General features: G+C 47.5%; 1 protein-coding gene across 5 annotated transcripts in view; it reads right to left on the bottom strand.

Annotated features, from left to right (window-relative positions):
• SH3KBP1 (SH3 domain containing kinase binding protein 1) overlaps positions 1-18,111 on the bottom strand; it is a 285,503-nt gene extending 267,392 nt beyond the window's left edge. The window contains exon 1 of one of the 5 annotated variants that reach the window (XM_053307972.1): positions 17,984-18,111. Coding sequence is in view for 2 of the 5 variants with exons in the window: in XM_053307968.1 (XP_053163943.1) it covers positions 16,247-16,250 (4 nt within the window). In the remaining 3 variants the exon portion in view is untranslated. Of the gene's footprint in view, positions 1-9,761; positions 9,820-16,246; positions 17,001-17,983 lie in introns of those variants that run through there. The other 4 variants (XM_053307968.1, XM_053307970.1, XM_053307969.1 and 1 more) reach the window with 4 other exon arrangements.
• Between the last annotated feature and the right edge of the window lie 3,094 nt (positions 18,112-21,205).

Here is a 21,205-nt window from a genome sequence, read left to right as displayed (position 1 = left end):
AGGGTGCCTTGGGCTACATGTGTACCGTATTTCATATTAAAAATGGACAAATCCCATCCTGTCAGTACTGTAGAATATTCAGACTGAAAGACTGACTTGCATTCTTTTTAGCTGAGGACAGTCAGCTTCAGATGCCTGTGGATTTCATTGCAAGCAGAAAAGCCACAATGGCTTCACCCTGAAATGTAGAGTATCTGCTAGCTTTGGATATAAAACTGTCTTCAATTTCTTTCTGTCATGTTCAGCAAAAGGAATAGGGAGCCTACTCAGCTGCGTGCCCTTCGGTCTCAGTCCCATGGATTAACCAGGGGACAAGCTTTAATCTATTAAATCTTTAATTGATTAAGATACCAATGAAACCGCACCACATTCCTAATTTGAGTACAATGATGCAAAAATAGCTGGGCCGGCCACTACATTTTTTCATCTCTTTACTAATTTTACTGCTAAAGTCATAGGTCAAAATGAGAAAAAAATATATAGTTTACTTTAAAAATATGTTTGCCCAAAAAGCCACATGCTGAAGTATGAATATTGTGGCTGTCAAGTGTGGTCCTTGTGTGCCTGAAATCAAGGTCAGAAGACTACAAAACCATCAAAACCAGAACCCACAAATGAAGCAAAGTTAGGCAATTCAGCTAATTTATTTCCTCCAGTTAAAGGGAAAGTAGTCAAAAATAGAAAGCAAGCAAGTCCATGCAAGTCCAGCATGCTTTAAGCAACATAAAATTGAATAAATAAATAAATAAAGGAGGGCAAAACATATTGAAAGCTCACAAAATTAGGGTCTGTCCCATGGCCATCCCCATCAAATTGGAGACACATCCAACACAGTCACCACTTTCTGTCCCAAACACTCAAACAGGTTCAGGAAGGAACTCCTCCTCCTAGCAAATATTTTAGTCTCCTGAGGATAGCTGAAACACACTAACTACCATACATGTGGGCCCCCAGATTTTCATCAAACATGCAAGAGTAAAGCAGATTCCTTAGAAATGGACACTGTGCAATACAGATGGAACAAAACTGTCACATGCTTCAGGAACTTAGCCAACACAAATAGCCCCTTTCTTTGGACCAAAGGCAGAAGAGGCATGAAGAAAGGAACTTTGGGTCTTACCTTGTGAAGGGTCCTTTTTCCCTGATCTGGAGTTCATCATGATGGGATCAAGTACTGAGCATGCTCAGACAAGGCCGGAAGTTCAATTAGAATAGCTCCTCCCACCGCAGGGTGCCTTCCCCAGTTCCGGGATTGATGCGAAGGTGGCAAGGACTAATCGTGCTCTGCTGGAGAAAACTGGATACGTAACAAAGGAGGAGACAACTTATAAGATACAAGCCAGAGGAACAGGAAAGAATGGAAAGGTGGGAACAGAATGCAGGCCCAAAGGGACCAGAATCCAGAAATAGAAACTGTAACCCGGGTACATGCCTCCACCCCCAAATGGCCCAACCATATTAACAAACCGACAATAAGCAGACTAACAACAGCTGGGCGGGCCTGATAAACTCCAGATCAGGGAAAAATGACCCTTCACAAGGTAAGACCCAATGTTCCTTTTCCCCCTGTCTGGAGTTCATCATGATGGGACATGCCCAAGCAGAACAGACCCCCCGAAGGGGCAACTCCTTGAGATGGGAGGGAAGGATGTTCAGACCACCTGTTGCAAGATTCTACGGCCGAACGCCACCTGAGACTCTAGAAAGGAGGAAATCTTATAATGGCGAATTAATGGCATCGTGGAGCTCCAAGTAGCCGCTCTGCAAATATCTGCTAATGGCACTTGAGAAGAGAAAGCCGCTGAAACTGTGGCACTGCGAATAGAGTGGGCCGTGATGCCTGCGGGAGGAACCAGGCCCAACGCTTCATATGCCAATCTGATGCAAGCATGAATCCAGGCGGCCAAAGAGAATTTAGAAGGACACTGTCCGAGGTTGTGCGAGGAAAAGGACACGAAGAGGGAGTCTGTTTTCCTCAGTTCCTTAGTGCGCCTCACACAGAATCGGAGGGCACGACGCACATCCAATTTATGCCAGCGTTCCTCCACCGGATGAGAGGGATTCGAGCAGAACGAAGAGAGGATGACCTCCTGTGCCTGATGAAAAACTGAATTGACCTTAGGTAAGAACGTGGGGTCAAGGCCCAACTTGACTTCGTCTGGATGAAAAACGCACAGTTCTTTGCGGGAGGAGAGGGCTCCCAACTCTGAGATTCTCCGGGCGGACGTAATGGCAATGAGGAACAGGAAAGCAACTTGAGAGGAATAGAATGCAAGGGCTTGAAAGGGGGCACCGTCATGGCGTTCAGAACTTTGTTCAGGTTCCATGAAGGAAAACGGAGAACTGGTGGCGGTGCAATGTTGGCTGCCCCTCTCAGGAAGCGAGAGATGTGAGGGTGGAAGGACTGGGTGCCTGGGTCCGAAATGTCGAGAACCGAGGCCAGGGCCGATACCTGTCTGCGCAGTATAGCTGGTTTAAGCTTGAGGGCAAGGCCCGCCTGAAGGAAATCCAGAACCCCCGGGCCTCCCGCTTCCAGTGGGTTGATCTGCTTGTTATGGGCCCAACCCACAAACGCTGCCCATGATGCCTGATATATGCGTTGGGTTGATGGCCTGTGGGATGCCAGAATGGAGGAAGAGACCTGAGTGGAATAACCAGCCGCATTCAGTTTGCTGCGTTCAACCTCCACGTATAGAGCTGGAGCCACCCTGGATCTGGATGGAGGATGGGTCCCTGGGACAGCAGGCCCAGCCAACAGGGAAGCCACCAAGGAGGAGTCGTTGAAAGGTTGACCAGATCCGAGAACCAGGCCCTCCGGGGCCAGTGGGGAGCGATGATTATGATATCTGCACGCTTGAGGCGGAGTTTCCTGACAACTTGAGGAAGAATCAGAATTGGTGAAAAGGAGTAGAGCAGTCCTCGGGGCCAGGGCGCTGTGAGGGCATCCATCCCTTCTGCTTGGGGGGAGAGGAACCTTGAAAAGAATCTCCGAAGCTGGGCATTGCTGGGGTTCACGAACAGGTCCACCCAAGGGCTCCCCAGGTGGCATGTGATCTGATGGAATATTTGTGGATGTAGTCTCCATTCTGACCGGTCGACGAACTGGCAGCTCAGCCAGTCCGCTTGAGTGTTGTCCACTCCGCTTAGATGTTCAGCTGTGATGGAGAGCAAGTTCTTTTCAGCCCAGTCGAAGAGGAGATTCGTCTCTGAAGTTAGGCCCTTGGATCGCGTCCCTCCCCGATGGTTGATATGGGCCTTGGTGGTCGTATTGTCTGTCCTGATGAGGACATGCTTTCTTTGAAGCAACTGCTGAAATGCCAGGAGGGCCAGTCTGGCGGCTCGCAGTTCCAGACGGTTGATGCTCCACTTCTTTTCCGGTTCCAGCCATAGGCCCTGGGCAGGTTGGCACTCGCACATTGCTCCCCAGCCCACACGGCTAGCGTCTGTGGTAAGCAGAATTCTCTCCTGTACTATGAATGGTAGGCCACGATCCAGAGCCCTGGAAAGCCACCAGTGGAAGGACATTTTCACCTTGGATGAGAGGGTCACGGGGACGTGACTGACCGACATGATGTCCTCCTGAAAGGGTAGCAGGAGCGACTGCAGTGGCCGGGAGTGCCATCTGGCCCAAGGGACTGAATCCATGGCTGCTGTCATCATGTGAGCCAGAAGCCATCAGGTCCGCTGATTCTGCCTGAAGGAGGAGCAGAATGGTGGAGGTGAGCTTGACCTTCCTGTCCCCCGGAAGCATCACTAAAGCCAGGACCATGTGAAAAACTGCTCCCAAATGTTGGAGTGACTGTGATGGATGAAGATGACTCTTTTCCTGGTTCACCACGAAACCGTGGTCCTTCAGACATGTCAGGGTGGTCTGGACATGGAGGGCAGCTGTCTCAAACGAGGATGACCTGATCAAAAGATCGTCCAAATAAAGGTGAATGCAGACCCCCTGCAGACAAAGGTGAGCCATGAGAGCCGCCATCACTTTGGTAAACACCCAGGAGGGCGACGCTAGGCTGAACGGCAGCACTCGATATTGGTAATGGTGCCCATTGTAGAAGAACCGAAGAAATCTCCTGTGTTCTTGACGGATCGGAATATGCAGGTAGGCCTCGGACAGGTCCACCGATGCCAGGAAGTCACCCTGCAGAATGGCTTGTTTGATGGACTGAAAAGATTCCATCCGAAATTTGCGCTTCCTGACGCGCTTGTTGAGGCGCTGGAGGTTCAGAACCGCCCTCCAGGAGCCATCCTTCTTTGGCACAAGAAAGAGTAGCGAGTAAACGCCTGAACATGTTTTGATGCAAGGAACTGGTTCGATTGCCTGTGTGCGTAGAAGGTGTTGAATCGCCTCTATCATCTGAAGGTGCTTCTCTAGCCTCTGAGATCGGCGGGGTGACAAAGAAGGAGTCGCGAGGGGTGGAGCAAAACTCGATTGCGTAGCCTCTGGTGACTGTGTCCAGCAGGAGGTGGACAGCCGGTGGATCCCGGGAGGTGGACAGCCACGTGAGGGCAAACCATTGAAGTCTGCCCCCTATGGCCCTGTAGTCATTGTCGTCTACTGAAATGGACAGGGGGATTGGGAGATTTCCTGCCCTGCTGTCGAAGGTCGCCCCTGCCTCTTGGTCTCCACTGAGATCTATTGGCACTTCTAAAGGAAGGTTGTCTATACTCTCCGTAGCGAAAGGAAGGTTGAGGTGCAGATTCAATCAAAAGGCAAATTCTGCCCACGAAACCCCCTGCGGAGACAGGAGCAGGGGGCTGGAGGGGGGAAAGCCCAGCTGGCAACACAGGGTTAGCAGGAGCAGGCAAAGGCATAGGCACGGCCAGGGGTCGGGGGAGCAGAGGCTGTGACAAGTCACCAGGTCCCCTAGGAGTCTTTGAAAGTCTGGGGTCCAAATCGGATTCTGAGGAGAGAGACACAGGCTGCCACCTTTTGCACTGGGAAACGTGGGTCCGAGGTGCAAAACGGCCCCTCTCAGCCACAGGGATGGCCTGCCTACAAGAGCTAGATGCAGGTGACGAGGAGGATAAACATTGGCGAGACCTACCCAGGAGGACAGCAGGCTCGGGGCGCGTTGTAGGAGCGCCCTGCGGTTGGCTGACAAGAGGGAGGCATTCGGACAAAAAGAAACTGCGGAGTCAATCCGCCACATCCACCGGGAGGGGGGAGGAAGGGGGCGGGTTAACAGGAAAGATTGTACCTGTTTAAGCTGCGACCGGCAGAGGCTGTGCTGCATCCTGTGAGGGCTCTCCTTGCCCTTCATTGGGCTGAGAGAGAGGAGCTGTAGAAGCCCATGCGGGCTGTGCATCGGGGGGAATCCAGCCAGTTCGCCGCCCGTCACCAGGATAGGAAAGGTGCTTATGGACGCTGATTCACCTTGTCGGTTGTCCTTGCCTCGCTTAGCCTTTTGCTCCTTAGCGCGGCGAGAGCACTTGCAAACGGCTTGAATGAGCATCCTCTTGCTCAAACGGACGGACTCCAAGAGCGATTTCTTTTTCTGCTGCTTGCCGTTGCCTTCTTTGGAGTTTTTTGCCTTCTTAGGCGCCTTTCGCGGTGAGCAGTGGGGTGGAGGGGGATGGGCCACGGCCGGAGTGGGAATGGCCATCCCCAAGGTAGTTTGTGTGCCCACAAGGGGCTGTGGCTGCCCAGCTTCAAGATCTGGGGCTACTGAAGCTTCAGAGAGGGAGCCATGTAAAAGCTCCCCTGCATGATCTACCTCCATTGTTCCCAACAGGGAACATGCCCAGCCGCAAAAATAGCAAACAATGAAAACGAAAGTAAAAGTCCAAATGGCCAAATTGAAAATAAAAAAGAATTTTTAGATAAATGAACAAAAGCCTATATGCAGTACCTTCCCCCCGCCTTGCACACTCAGAAATTAGAGCAAAGAGGGGAATCGAAAGATCCAATAGAGATTTCCAGCAGAGCTAGCAAAAAAGCATGGCCAAGCCTGAGCAGACAAGACCGGAACTGGGGAAGCCACCCTGTGGTGGGAGGAGCTATTCTAATTGAACTTCCGGCCTTGTCTGAGCATGATCAGTACTTGATCCCATCATGATGAACTCCAGACAGGGGGGAAAAGATCACAATGTGAACCACTCTGTTATCACATCACAAAAACATACATGTTTTGACATCAGTTTAACAAAGCTAATATTACCCATGCTTTCAGGGGCAGAATAGCACTTTAACCATAACAGTTTAAAAAGGAATTCATGTGTTAATATTATTTTGAGGTGATGTAGCTTGGTCGGATTCAGCTATACAAAGCAGTATCTTCTAAAATTTCAGTATGCCTCTTAAAATACAAAAGCCAACTATATTTTCACTCCTTAACTTGCCTATTAGTACAACAGTTCTGAGCACTACCTCACATTCAGACTAATGAAATACTGGTGCTATGGGAGGAGCACCAACGCCTCTGTAGAGTTCAACTAACTCACTTCTACAACTCATGCAGAGGAAGGCAAATTTCAACAACTTCCCCTTTCCCCAGAAGAACTCTGTGCCACCCAAAAAATATGTCTGAGGGCTTCACAACCCCCAGGAACATATTTTTAGGTGGCACAGAGTGTTTCAAGAGGAAGGCTAAGTCATTTAAATTTGACATCTGCCATATACAAGCACTGGTGCAGCATTAATCTGGAACTCTTCAGAAACGCAAGTGCTTCTCTTGAGACATCAGTGCTTCATTAGTTTGGATGTCAGCCAGTATCTTTTCCATTATGTTCATATTTTATAGACAAAAGCACATTAGTACATATACAGGCCTGGATAAGTTTGTATTTGCATGCTCAAAGAACAGAGGTTACACTAGATTCTGTTTTATTCTTTTTTTAGCAGCTGCCCAACATTTGTAAGCTTATCCTTATTTTTCCACCCCAAAAGCTATTTCCTTTGCCTAACCATCAGCCCATCTTCTCCTCTTCCCATACCCAATCAGCACAGGTTGGTTGATAAATTCCAGCATCCAGTGTAAATTTTAAACCAAACCCTACACTGCTGCTGCACAGATATTTGCTGGGGAGTGGGGGCTGTGAGCTAAGTAGCTGCATGTTGCTACAGCTCCTGGCTTCCCAATGAATGCCGCTAATCTAAAGAATATCTATTAAATAGAATGCTGTTCCTGCTAAGTGGTCTGCTGGGAATCAGATTTAAATCTATTTCCTTCCTTCTCCTTGGAAACGTATAAGAGAGACACATATGCAACAAAGGATATTCATGTTAAATGCTCAACAATCTGCACTTTGACACATGCAAGACATTTCCCACACCCTAAGCCTTGCTGTATTCCGCATTTTCAGAATTCCCATGCAACATCGATAGAATACCAGGAAGCAAGTGAAGAGCATGCTGAAAAATACTAAGACACAATGCTGACATTTTATTCAAGTTGAGTTGATGCATCTTTTTTAAAAATCATTCATAAGGTTAAATGCTATGCTACTTCATATTTTCTAAGCATCTTTACTAAATAGATAAGGCTCAATTAGTAAAAACTGAGCCAGAAACAGTAAACCAAATATTGCATAAGCACCATTGGGCTGTATTTATAGAACTGTACAATTACAGCAGCATGGTTTTTAGTACTTACATACAGGTTAGCTAGGGTTGTTTTTGATTATTTTTAAATAGAGCAATACAGTGATTAACTCCCTGGTAGAGATCCATGCTGCTTCATCATCTAGGAAAAGTTAGCTCATTCTGATGCTGACATAGCCAAATGAACTTACTTTTGTTCATCACATGCTTGATTTACACTGCTCAGAAGCCCTCATAGGGCTTCTGTATCTGGCTCCCTCCTCCTAGTTACTGGCAGCATATCTTAAAAGGTAAAGTGTGCCGTTGAGTCAGTGTCAACTCCTGGTGACCACAAAGCCCTGTGGTTGTCTTTGGTAGAATACAGGAGGGGTTTACCATTGCCTCCTCTCACACAGTATGAGATGATGCCTTTCAGCATCTTCCTATATCACTGCTGCCTGATATAGGTGTTTCCCATAGTCTGGGAAACATACCAGCGGGGACTCGAACTGGCTACCTCTGGCTTAGTAGTCAAGCCATTTCCCTGCTGCGCCATTAGGTGGCGTATCTTACTCACCCCAAATTGGCCTAATTTTCATTCTGGTGAAAATAGCATAATTGTGAATTTCATGTATTGATTATGCATATTTGTAAATACAAAACTTATATTGCTAAGATGATTTGCTTACTACAGAGCCCCATTCTAGTGAATTTGAGCAACTGAGGAAAGTAAAGCAAACTAGAAAAGTTGACAAGGAAACTGAAGGGGGTGGCAGGGAGGCAATCTAGCTGAAACTCAACACAGCCTGATTACAACTGTAATTGTGATGTTGGCAAGTGACATTCCATTAGCCACTATACCGTTGTAAACCGCCCAGAGATGCAAGTTTTGGGCGGTATAAAAATATGAGAAATAAATATGCAAAAGGCAGGGGAGGAAGTCACAGAGGCATATATAGTGCAATAGAACAGATTCAATGAGGCCTTGTGACTCCAAGTAAAACAGATTCCTCCTCCTTTTTAACCAGTTGGGACAGACTCCAGAGGGCTAACCAGTTTAGATATTACAGGGGCCAACATTTGCTTGTACTGTCAAGGCCTGAAGTATAGGTCACAAAAGTCAGCAATAAGGGCTTCTCATACCTCACTGGCCACTGAAAAGGGCTAGTACTTAGGATTTCAGTACAGTTCAGACTCTCATCTTACAATCTTACCCAGCAGCAGGCAGCCCAGAGCAACAAGCCAATCTCACAGCAGCTTTCCACAGTATTCTGCTCTCTGCTTATGGCACACTCTGGTCTAGCTCTCATAGGCTGCTCCCTTGGAGACAACTAGGTAGATCAGTCTGCCAAGTGGCTAGGCTAAATGGCCTCTCAGCTGCTTTTATGATCCTATGAATTAAGGCTAATTCACACGGTTCTTGTCGAGCACTAACACACAAGTTGAACATATTCTTACTGAAAACCAGATGTGTGGAAAGAGGGTCACTTGACCACTTTGCCACAGAGCTAGCTTGTTATTTAGTGCATGGTGAAAATTTTAGCTTCATCTATGTGTCAGCATAAACTGATCATATGGCTAGAAAACAGGCAGCTCTGCAAAATTAGCCCTGGGATAGTCAATAATTACTAGCTGGGCTGGGCGGAGAGCATCTGCGCCTCCGCTGGCCCGCTCCAACCCCCCGCTCATGGTTTCTGGCTCCACCTCCTTCCCCCCACCTGCCAATTCCCAGCGGCCGGGCCGGCCTGCCGCCACCTGCTGCTCAGGCCAGCCACTGGAAATTGGTGGGCAGGTGGAAGGAGGTGGCGGGCCGGCTTTCCGGCTGGCCTGCCCACCAATTCCCGCCACCTGCTGCTCCCGGTAGCCGAGCCGGTTTGCCTGCTGCTCCTGGTAGCCGACATCCCTATTTTCTCCCCATCACTAATCGGCAGCTGCTTGCGAACTCTTGCAAGAGCTGCCACACATGGGATTAGTGATAGGAATGCCTAGGAGAAAAAAAATATATAGATGGGCCATGAAGAAATCAGAGAATGAATGTCTACGTCCCCAGTTAAGGGAGTTAAACAAGAATAACAAAAGAATTCAGCTTCATATTCTATTGCCATCTCATCTGGACAGTGGACTTGATCAGACAACCCAACAATACTACATACGTTGTAGCCTTAAATAACTTTTTAATCCCAACTTTCCATGACTTTCATCAAAAAAGTATATTTTCTGGAAAACTTTTGCTTACAGAGTTAGTATTTTTCCAAGCTGGTTTATCAGGAATCAGAAGGAGCTCACACAAAACTATTATTAAAACTGATCCAATTGCTCTGGAAAATAAAAAAAGATGTTTAATCTTAAACATATGTTTAGTGTATTAGCCACAAAAACAAATGAGAATTACCACTGGCGTTACATAGCACTCTTCTGAAAAATACCCACAACTCTCTTTTCCCAATGTTATAGTGCAAAAACCCCACATCTATACACATGTCAGCCAGCTTAGAACATCTTGGCATTCCCATTATTGAACCATGAACACACAAACTCACTGGAAGACTCCCAGATGAGTGCAAATCATAATATGAGAAAAGGTCTTAAGATCATCAAGATCATTTGGGTGCTCAGAAAGAACATGAAAAGCAGCTACCTGCCAACTGCCAAAACTAGAGGCAGAACTTTATAGATTGTGGGGAATTTGCATTCCATTAATCTTTTCCTTGATCAGATTCCATGGAACTGGAGTCTGTTCAAGGTCTGGCTAAATTACATGATATTTGGGATCAGCCACAAACATTACTGACGTCAAATTGTCTAGAAAGTCTGAAATGATGTTGTGTTCTTTTGGCCACCTGGGTCACATGGTTCGATCCTTGCAATTGACTCATCTGGGTTTCTTTATTCAGCAACTGCATTTTCTGCATTATTCTACTCTCCCGGGGTACACACTGTGTTCTGGATTGCTTGTGCTGATCCTGCCTTGCAGCAGCTAATTTAAGCTGAACTACTGTTTGTTCTCTACCCATTCTACAATTTTAAGAAAACCACACAGGTATGAAAGCCAACAAAAGCATGTACTTTATAAAGTTATTTTAAGGTTTTTAACCACATGATGGTGTTTAATTCATCCCAGAGCCTTGAGGGTAAATTATTTTCTCCACCGAGTGACTCCCTAATGGACAAAAATCAGCATTGTTGAATTATCCAAGTGTTAAATGCTCCCATCCAGTAGCAAAAGAAATAACTGCACACCAGACTGCACACTAAACACAAACCAGAGATGAGGGTTTATGCAATAGCAGGGAGTAGGCTCTACAATACAAATTCAGTTTTACAAGGGACGTTATATAATACATATGAAGACATTTGTGCATAATGAAAAATGGAGTTTATCTACATATGGCTGTGAATCTGCAAGCATTCGTTAGATAATATTAAGGCAGATCTGGTTGATGGTCCCAAGGAAGCTAGAGGACATTGCTGAATAAGACACTAATGACTGTCATAACCTGAGGGGCAAACTATCAAGAATCTTGCAAGAGTCACATACCTTACATCCAAAGAGGGGAGAGACTGATGTGAGATAACATCATTCTCCCTCCCCTCCAACCAGGAGTGAGTGTTTCATCTGCTTAAAAGCAACAACAAAAAGAACAGTGGGAATCAGCTGCTATGAGAGAGAAAGGAAGATTTGGTATGGTATACAGAGAGATGTAGCCGGAAATTCAGAAGTAGCCGGAAATTCAGAAGTACAGGTGCTCTCCATGACAGCCCCCTTAGCCACAGCCACTATGACAGCCAGACCCCATAGCCACAATGGCCCTACACCCACCTAGACAGATGAAACTGGGGTAGTGTAGTGGTTCTGTTACAAGTCAAGGATCATGTAGACTCTAGGTAATGTACTAAAATGAATGACTGGGAATGCCCACTGAAATGCACTGGTTCCTTCCAAATGTCCATGGAATGCATTGAATTTCCAAATGGCTAAGAGTCATTCAGAAATTCCATGCATTCCTATGGTCATAGGAATTTAGGATGTCTTGACACTAGTCTACTGCAAGACTTTCATGCTGACATTCCCAGGTTTGCTCCCTGGCAGCATCTTCAGGAAGGGCTGGGAAAGGCTCCTGCCTGAAACCTTGGGAAACCACTGCCAATCAATGTAGTAGACAATACTGAGCTTGATTGACCAGTGGTCTGACTCCACAGAAGGCACCTTCCTAGGTAACTGATGTAACAAACTGTTGGAATAGCAAGAACATCACATTCTTTCCATGTAGAAACCCAAGGAGTTTGCATCCCTCCTGACATCCCTGAGGGGGAAATGTACTGGGATTGCATCCCTACCCACCCCTGCAGCACTACGCCATTGGTGGAAAGAGCCTGGAATGAAAAAGCAACACTGTTGAGAGTACAGAAACCCGATATAATCTGTTGCCAATTTATGGAAGTGCATATTTAGTGTCTATTTAATATGTGCATAATATGTCTATTTAATGCTTAACTTGTCTATTTGTGAGAATAAACCAAATGTCACAAAGACACCATTAGTCTCCAATAATCTTTCCTTCAAAGGAAGTGAGAATCCAAGTAGTGTTATACCTCTGAGATTTCTGACTGCTTAGAGGTTGGAGGGTAACAACATGGGCTGTTCTGGATAGTGATATATTCCAACTAGAGGGCAAATGAAGATAAATAAAATGAGAAATCCACATGATGTACAAGGATGTTGCATAATATCCTTAACACAGTTTGCAGTAGGGGTGTGCCTGAACCATCTTGGGCAGCCACAAATGGGGTGGGAACTGGTTCCTTGAAAAACTGGTTCCTTAAGAAACTGGTCCTTACCTGCTCCCCCGCTGCCCCACCACTTTTCCAGGTGAGGTGCTCACTGTCCAAAAAGCTGACACTTCTTGACTGAGGGGGGGGGGGCTATGCCCCCTCCCTCCCCTAAACAAAAACACAGGATCTAGCAGCATATTGGACTTACCAGCAGCCAGAGAACTCTATCAAGCAGAGAGCTTTCTCCAGCCCCTCCTCCCCATGCCTGCAACTTCCTGGCTGGAACAGCTGTTAAGCTACTCCAGCTCCTGATCCCTCCTGGGTGACTCCTGGCATTGCCCACTCAAGGAAGTAAAAACCGGTAAAGTGAAAACCCGTGTGAGAAAACAGCCATTAAAGCCAAAAGGAACTGTATTTTTTTCACACATTTTTACTGCCCTTTGGGGGGCAGGGCCAGGCCAGCACCCTAGCAATCAGACTGGCAGGAGCAGCTTGATGAGCAGGCTGATCCAGCCAGTAAGAACAAACAGGGGAAGGAGGATTGGAGGAAGCTCTCTGCTTGGGAGAGTTCATTGGCTGTTGAAAGTCTTATTTTTCTCTGTTTGTTTTCTGTTTGGGGGCAGGGAGGGGGACAAGAGGAAAGCGGGTTGGATGGCAAGACAGAGAGAGAATGAGAGGGGCTTGGTTAGAAAGAGAGACAAGAGAAGTTTGGTGGGAGGTTGAAGAGAAAGCGGGGGCCTGGCGAGAGAGAAAGAGAAAGAGAAAAGCCCACAACTGACTCCACCTCTCACTATCCCTGGCTCTGCCCACCACCTGTCCTGCCTAGCACCGTGCCCCGCCCAGTCTCAGGTGCCACCACAGTGCAGGAGGTACTTGTAGCACCTTCAGGATCAATTTGCCTAAAAGGCAAACAAACACATCTTAGTCATCATGAGTTTCTCTTGTATCAACTCAAGCAGTTGGATATATATATAGATAGATAGATAGATAGATAAATAGATAGATATAGATATAGATATAGATATAGATATAACAACATTTTCTTGGCACAAAATTTGGACTTTTCAGGTACAGAATACACAGGCCATCCTTCAATTCTACTGGTATTCAGGGGGTTCATGTACATAGCTCCCCACTCATTACTGCAAGAGAGACAATATATGCTAAATGCTGTGGCTAACATCCTAACAAATCACGTGCACTTCAAGGGACTGCAGAATTGCACTGGGAGCCTTTACACAATTCCCCCAGTCCCCCTGCATGTGAACCATTGCACCACAGCCCTCAGCATTTGAAAACACAGTCCAGAAGCTCTCTTTAAGAGCAGAAACATGAGGGATCAGCAACATGTTTCCAATCATACAGAGCATTTCCAGAGCACAGGCAGTGCTCCGAACTCTAAGAGCAGTGGTGCAACAGTGCACATAACCAGGGGAGCTTCACGAGAGCTCCCAGCACGCCCCCCACAGGGCATCGAATCACACACACTGTGTTAAGTCAGGATGCCAGCCACGATGACGTTATAAGTGCTGCCTTTTCCAGTACCATAACAACGTGCAAACTGAGGCCTAGCACTAAGTTTTATTCTATAATGCTGCAGATGACAGTCAGACCCATATTTCCAATCACATTTATGAGCAATTTTGGCAACATCAAGCCTGAAGCAAATGAGATTAAAGTCACCTGCTAAATATCTGTATCAAAATCAGCACACGGGAAAAAGTTACCAAAATGAGTCTGAGGAATAAGATTTCCTACATTAACTGTAACATTGCATGCATGATGATGCTCAGTTTAATCTTAATGGGTAACAGTATTTTATCAAGATGCAACTGAGGCTGGAAATGTATGCACACACTTAAAAAACTCAAATACACATATTAAAAGCATGCTGCACAGAAGCAGCACTGAATGGTGATTTGATGTCTATAATATAAAAGAGTAGGCACACAGCAGATGTACTAATCTGAGTTCAACTACTTTAACTTCAAACATACTGATTGAATTCAAATATATTAGGAACAACTGAATGCAAACATCCTGACTGAAATTCATCTAGCTTACAAGAACTGAAGCGAAAAACTGGTGCTGCTATGTCACATGATGCGCGCATGAGCTACAGTTGCAAATCCCTTCCTAAATATCTGGCCAGCTGAAATGGTTTTGCAGCTATCAACAAGGAATAGCTTCTCCACTCCCCAGTGAGATGCTTCTTTCATTCATGAAGGCTTCTATCTACTAAAAATATAGGATATAATGACTTCCCAAAATACACACATGTATTCTTTTCAGCCAGCTAGAGGATATTTTTACTGAATTACAATCAATGTGTTTCAGTAGAGTATACCATGGCCTACATTGTAGGGTGGCTATGGTAAAAGAATAAACACCCCATTTCCCCCAAAGCACGAATGTTTGCAGTACAGAGAAAGCATTGTGTTATTATGACAAACACATACTGTAAGAGTGAACATAGTCCCTTTTGCAGGCGGGAACAGGCTGCTTGCCCATGTGCTTCCCCTTCAGACTGCCTAGTGCCTGGCACTGCTGCCTCTCCATAGCCTCAGATAGGGATATAAATGGATCATTCATTCTGCAATTCTTGCCGAGATTGCGAGCAAACCTTCTAGGCTGTTTCTGAATATCAGCAGGCATTTGTGCATAATGAACTCCCCACGCTGCTACTCTATGCTTATCTTTGTGTTTCTCTCTTTTCTGAAAACCATTCACAGGCACTACTGGTGTGCCAACCTGAAGTTTCAAAAGAGAGGAACAAAGGGGGCGGGCGGAGAGAGGCATTCCAGAGCACTAGTGTTCAATGGGTCCAGCATACTCCTAAAATAAGGGGAAGGCCCTGTAGCAGCAAGGTGCGCCAAAACCATCCGATAACCCTAGACTGCCCTTTCTTCATGGAAGGCAGCCAAGATCGATGAGGCTCGCCAGCCGCAGCCCCTTCCAAAAACCTGCCACACCACACCTCCAAGTCTGAGCTGCCCCTAGAGTCCGGCAGCGAGAGCTGCACAGGTAAGCAGGCAGCGTGAAAGCATAGCCTCAGACTGCTCATCGATGAACAGGCGTCTCCAAGCGATTGCTACGGAAGGGGAGGGGATGCTGTGCAAGGCTGCCAACAAGGCATTTCGTTTATGGAAAAGGAAGCTCCGCGCTCTCCGCCCCGAAAGGGGGGGGGGGGGGCCCGGCGGAAATGTCAAACGCATAGCGCGCCCCTCTGATTTCCTGTCATGCAAAAGCGACTGATTTCTCAGTCTTTTCTCTCCCTCCCTCTCTCCAGATGCGAAGGAAAAGAGCAGCCTCTTCCGACCAGAAAGGGAGGGGGTGTCCTGGCTCGCGCTTTCTTCCCACCCTTCTTTATCTTCGTTCCGCTCCAGCTTGCCCCGACCCCATCCGCCCTTCCAGTCTCACATTACAACAGCAGCCACGCCGTGTAGCTCGACGACGACACCAGAGCATTATTATTTTTTTGCCAGCGTGTGGCATAATATTGGTTTTGGCATGGCTTCCCTCCCTTCATTCAAAGCTTTCCAGTGTCCAGCCTTCTCTACCTCACCTGCTTGACTAACATTCAACTCACGAGCCATAGGGAGGGAAGCAGCTAAAGGTCTGAAGAGACTAAACGTCTCTTGGCCGAACCTTAAAATATCAAGGGGGGGGGGGGGGCGGACGGTCGAGAGGTAACACGAGACACACCCTCCTGATTCTCCAGCCTAGCCCAAGCATCCCATTTGCGGCCCACGAGACTGCATAAACACCACTAAAGCAAGAAAAATCTAGAAGCGGAGGATCTGTCTGTGGGCACCTGGCCTCTTCGGCCTGCTACTCAAGCTTACGGGCCACAGTAGAGACCCCCGCACGAGGCTCGTCTCGCCTCGATACTCCGCGAGACGCGAGCACCCGCGCCAACTCCAAGCCCAGCTGGCGGTCCACACTCACCCATTTATGTCGAGTTGGGGCTCCACCACACAGGCTGAAAGTTTCAGATGAACGCAGGTTTGGAAGGCAGACTAGGGAGGAAAATAAGAAGAGGCGGCGAAGACGTGCTGATTGGGGGGACGCTTCCTTCAGGCTGTGGTGGTAGCAGCAGCAGCAGCAGCAGCTTCTTCTCTGTTTCCTCTCAGCGAGTCAGTACCCATTGCAACAGTAGCAAGGCTGCATTTAATTTCCTGCTCTTAAACCCTCCCTTGCAAGCAAAAAAAAAGAAGAAGCTCTTCTTGACATAAAGGGAAGTGGGGAGGGGAAAATAATACCCCGACGTAACACCAGCAAATGCTGAGGGACGGAAGAGAAACGGGAGAAGGAGGGAGATTTTTTAAAATCCTGCAGATTCCACCTGGAGCGAGCGTGTGTTGTGTGTGTGTGTGTATGAGAGAGAGCTGGAACGCAAGCCAAGGGGCGGCGGTAGCGATTCTCTGCAAGGGAATGGCTGGCTGAGGGGGTGGGTGTCGCCCCTGCTCGGGACCCTTCGTGCACCAAGGTGGCAGCGACAGCAGCTGACGCTACTGCAAAGCTGGCTCCAGTCGCTCAGAGGACTGGCACTGCTTCTTCGCTACCTCTGCCGCTGCTCGATGGAACCACTAGCTACAAGGGAAGTGTCGCGAGAATGCGCCATGGTGGCTTCGCTGCACCGCCTCCGGACGCCCAGCAAACACCCCCCCCCCCGAAAAAGCGGGGCGCGTCGCCCACTGAGCGGATGTTTAGTGAAGGGCTGGAGCACGAATTTCTTGGGGCTTACACCGATGTCGTGCGCGTGGGTCTCCTTGCTGGGCGGCGGTGTAGAACACTAAGGGGAAAGAGGCAGGCGCTTGTTGTAAGCAACTCCCAACGTGCAGCGAGCGACCCACACACGCCGGCAGAAATCTCTGTTGCAAAACCATAACCTTTTCCACGATTCCGGTATGAAATGGGGGTGTTGAGGGGGCGGGGAAAGTCCTTAACTGCCTAGCTGAGGAGTTAAAATATCTGCGCGGGGAGTTAAAAATATCTGCAAGAGTGCCTCAAGATGAAAACGAAAATGCCGCTGTCTTCAATGTGCTACACATGCAGGTGATTTGTTGGCACCGAGTACTCCTTTTCCACAACAGTGGCCACATGCCTCGCCACACCCACAAAGTCCGTTGCTGGCTGCCTCGGCTTAGCTCAGTGTAGAGGATCTCTGCAAAGCACCCTGCGACATCCCGTTAGCCACAAAATAGCTTAGCCTGCGGGCTGGGGAATTAAGTTTCACGCTTAAATAGCACTCGCGACAGACGGCTGAACACATTGAGGCACCCAGAGTAACTAGGATGCTGCACAAATTCTTGTTTCTACATGGCACTAATTATTCTCCTATATAGCAGAAACAGGTTTTCGGCTTTCTGTTCCCAGGGACGCCATTTCAGGGGGAAGAGAAAACAAAATATTTAAGTAGAGCATGAGCAAGATTCAAACTTTGAAATCCGGTTCTTATCTTAACTACAGTTAAGATAATTTACAAGCAGGGGGAAAAGTATTACCGCCAAGAGACTTTGGTTTGGGGCGGCGTATAAATGTATGAAATGAATGAATGAAATGAATGAGATTGCGGTTACTAATCCATTGCCGTTCTTCGGCTAAATGAGCCTTATCTTATACAAACGTACTTGGCTGTTAGTTACATATTCTTTGATTCAAACAGGGACAGCTAATACATACCCTCCCGTAACGTTTACAGGATAACTTGACCAGTTTGAAGCAGCAGAGACCGTTTCTTCCAGCTTAGTTGCTGTGATGAAAAGTAGCAATGGCTGAAGAGCATCTTAAGGCCGAGACTGTTAACTCCGATTGTTATTAAAAAGCCTCTTACGGAGGAGAAAGAGCAAAGAGAACCTTTCGACTGCAATTAGCCACCCCCACCACGTTGAGGTTTTTTTATGCGATAGTGCCCTCTAGAGAGCAGAAATGTGCTCTGCAGCAGAGGCCAAGCATGAGTACACAAGCAAAGTATCAAGCTATATTTACCTTCTTGCAGAAGGAGCCATCACATATAGCGCTTACTTCTGCGTAAACACTTAGGATGGGGGGTACTGATCCCAGGACGGCTAGTTCCTCCCACAGCAAAAGTTTCCAAATGTAGCGCTAAACTTTTCCCCATAATAAATGAACCTCCTGTTTCTATGAAAGGAAAAGTAGAAGAGACTTTGTATGACTTGCTGGAATACAGCGAATCGAAATCTGAAAAGCAGTGTGGCCAAATAAAAGCAACATAGAAACTCACTTGCCATGGGAGATCAGGTCCCTATGGCCAGTGGCACACCTAGGCAATGTAGACACCCGGACCGTCCTGCCACGAGGCCTCCGCAAGGCCCCTCACAAGTTGTCGCCACTGTGAGGGCGAACCGCTGATTTTCTAGTCACCACGTGTGGCTAGAACATGGTGGGGATGAGGCGAACAGGTCCCCCGCCCTGCGGTGGCAGAGTGGGAGTGGCCGCTGAGCCTGACTGTCACGAGCTTGCAACACTCTATTCTAACTGCACAGGTGCACTGGAGCGCCTTGCAGTTCTCAGAGGCCGCCGAGCTGGACAGTCAGGCTCAGTGGCAACTCCTTCTCCGTCTGTGGCCATTGAGAAGGGAGGCCTGCTTGCCTCACCCCCCCCCCCCCCACCACATCCGCACACATGGCAAATAGAATATTGGTTGTTTGCCTCCCCGGGGCCTTTGGAGTTCCCCCTGGGCCTCACCCCCAAGGTCCAGTGGTAAGAGCGCCTCTTATATTTAGCCCACTCTCCTTTCCCCAGCAGAAATTCAACAGCATGCACAAGAAAGAAATGGAGAACAACCATTTATACATGTTCTCATACTAAAAACACCACATATTGATTGATTGACTGATTGATTGATTGATTAGAAACACTTAATTCTCCACCCACTCCGAAGACGCCAGGCAGTGCACAAAAACATGCAAACAAGGCAACATTAAAAATTACATTCTACATTAAAAACTAAAGTAACTAACAAAAAACAAATAGGTAAACTACAGGGCAAAAGCTTGGCGAAAAAGAAAAGTCTTCAATAGTGATTTGAAGATCAGTAAGGAAGGGGATAAATGAATCTGGAGGGGAAGAGAGTTCCAAACAAGTGGGGCAGCAACCAAAAAGGCCCTTTTGCGGGTCTGAGAGCTCCAAACCTCTCGGAAATCAGGGACCGACAAGAGGGCCATCTGAGATGATCTAACCGGACGGGATGTAACTGGATGGGAGAGGCAGGTCTGTAGGTAGACAGGCGCCAAGCCCTACAAGGTTTTGAAGGTGGAAACCAGGCCTTTAAATTGAACACAGAAGCGAATAGGCAACCAGTGTAATGACTGCAGGAGAGGTGTTACCCTGTCATATTTTCTGGCACCCATGAGGAGGCGAGCTGCTGCATTCTGGACCTGTTGTAGCTTCCCGATCGTCCTCAAAGGTAACCCTAGATAGAGAGCATTACAATAATCTAAGCAGGAGATAACAAGGGCATGGGTCACTGTCATTAAGGCCTGCTGGTCAAGGTAAGGGCGTAACTGGCGAACCAGATAAAGCTGGGCAAAAGCACTTCTGGCCACAGCGTCCACCTGCTGTTCATGCAAGAGGCGCAAATCCAAAAGGACCCCCAAATCCCAAACAATCTCCTTTGGGGACAGCACCACCCATCTAAAACAAGGTTCACATCCAGCTGTTGGCCGGTACGAGGGCTGAGTAAAAGTAGTTCAGTCTTAGTGGGATTCAGTCTGAGATTGTTTTGATTCATCCAGACCTTAACGGCTTCCAGGCATCGAGTAAGCACAGAAACAGCATCCCCAGAATGGTCTGGGATGGTGATATACAGCTGAGTATTATCAGCATATTGATAAAATCTCACCTCAAACTGGGAAATGACCTGACCCAGTGGCTTCAAATAGATGTTAAAGAGGACAGGGGCAAGAACTGAACCCTGGGGAACTCCATAAAGGAGTAGCCATGGGTCAGAGCACCTGTCCTCAATGCATACCGACTGGACACGCCCGCTAAGGTAAGAACAGAACCACTGTAAGACAGTGCCCCTGATTCCCAACCCACGCAGGCGGTCTAGAAGGGTAGCATGATCGATAGTGTCAAAAGCTGCTGAGAGATCTAAAAGGACCAAGAGAGGAACACTACCATCGTCAAGGTCCCAAAGAAGATCATCTACCAGAGCGACCAGTGCTGTCTCTGTGCTATGCCAAGGCCTGAAACCCGACTGATAAGAATTAAGATAGCTAGTTTCTTCCAAGACCCTCTCGAGCTGGGCACATACAACCCTCTCTAACACCTTCACTAAAAAAGGAAGGTTGGAGATAGGTCTATAGTTGTCAAGGGCCTCAGGGTCCAGTGAGGGTTTCTTCAAGTGAGGGAGAACTATCGCCTCTTTAAGGGCTGCTGGCACGAAACCCTCACGTAACAAGGAGCTAACCAACTCCTGTAATCAAGAATTAACATTCCCACCGGCTGTTCTAACCAGCCAGGAGGGGCAAGGGTCCAAGCAACATGTTGACGCACCCATACCCGAAAGAATTGTGTCCATATCCTCGACCAACTCAAAGGTGTCGCATGTAACGTCAGAAGACGGAATCTCTTCTATCTGATCGGATCCTATAGAAGTAGAGTCCAGCTCTAGCTGAAGGCGGGTGGCTTTATCAGCAAAGAATTGGTCAGATTGAACAGCGGTCAGATTGAACATCTACCGGATCCACTCTCCTAAGAAGGGAGTGGGTAATCCGGAATAAGGCCGCTGGACGAGAGTCAGGTGATGCAATAAGAGTGGAGAAATAGTGAGATTTCGCCGTTCTTATCGTCCTAGAATATTCCCAAATATGAACAAGTAATCACATTCGGTCATCTTCAGCACCAGTTTTCCTCCAACGACATTCCAAGCGTCTTTTG

The sequence above is a fragment of the Hemicordylus capensis genome, chromosome 3, assembly GCF_027244095.1.
Source record: "Hemicordylus capensis ecotype Gifberg chromosome 3, rHemCap1.1.pri, whole genome shotgun sequence".
Classification (NCBI taxonomy): domain Eukaryota; kingdom Metazoa; phylum Chordata; class Lepidosauria; order Squamata; family Cordylidae; genus Hemicordylus; species Hemicordylus capensis.
This window is presented reverse-complemented; position numbering and strand designations above follow the sequence as displayed.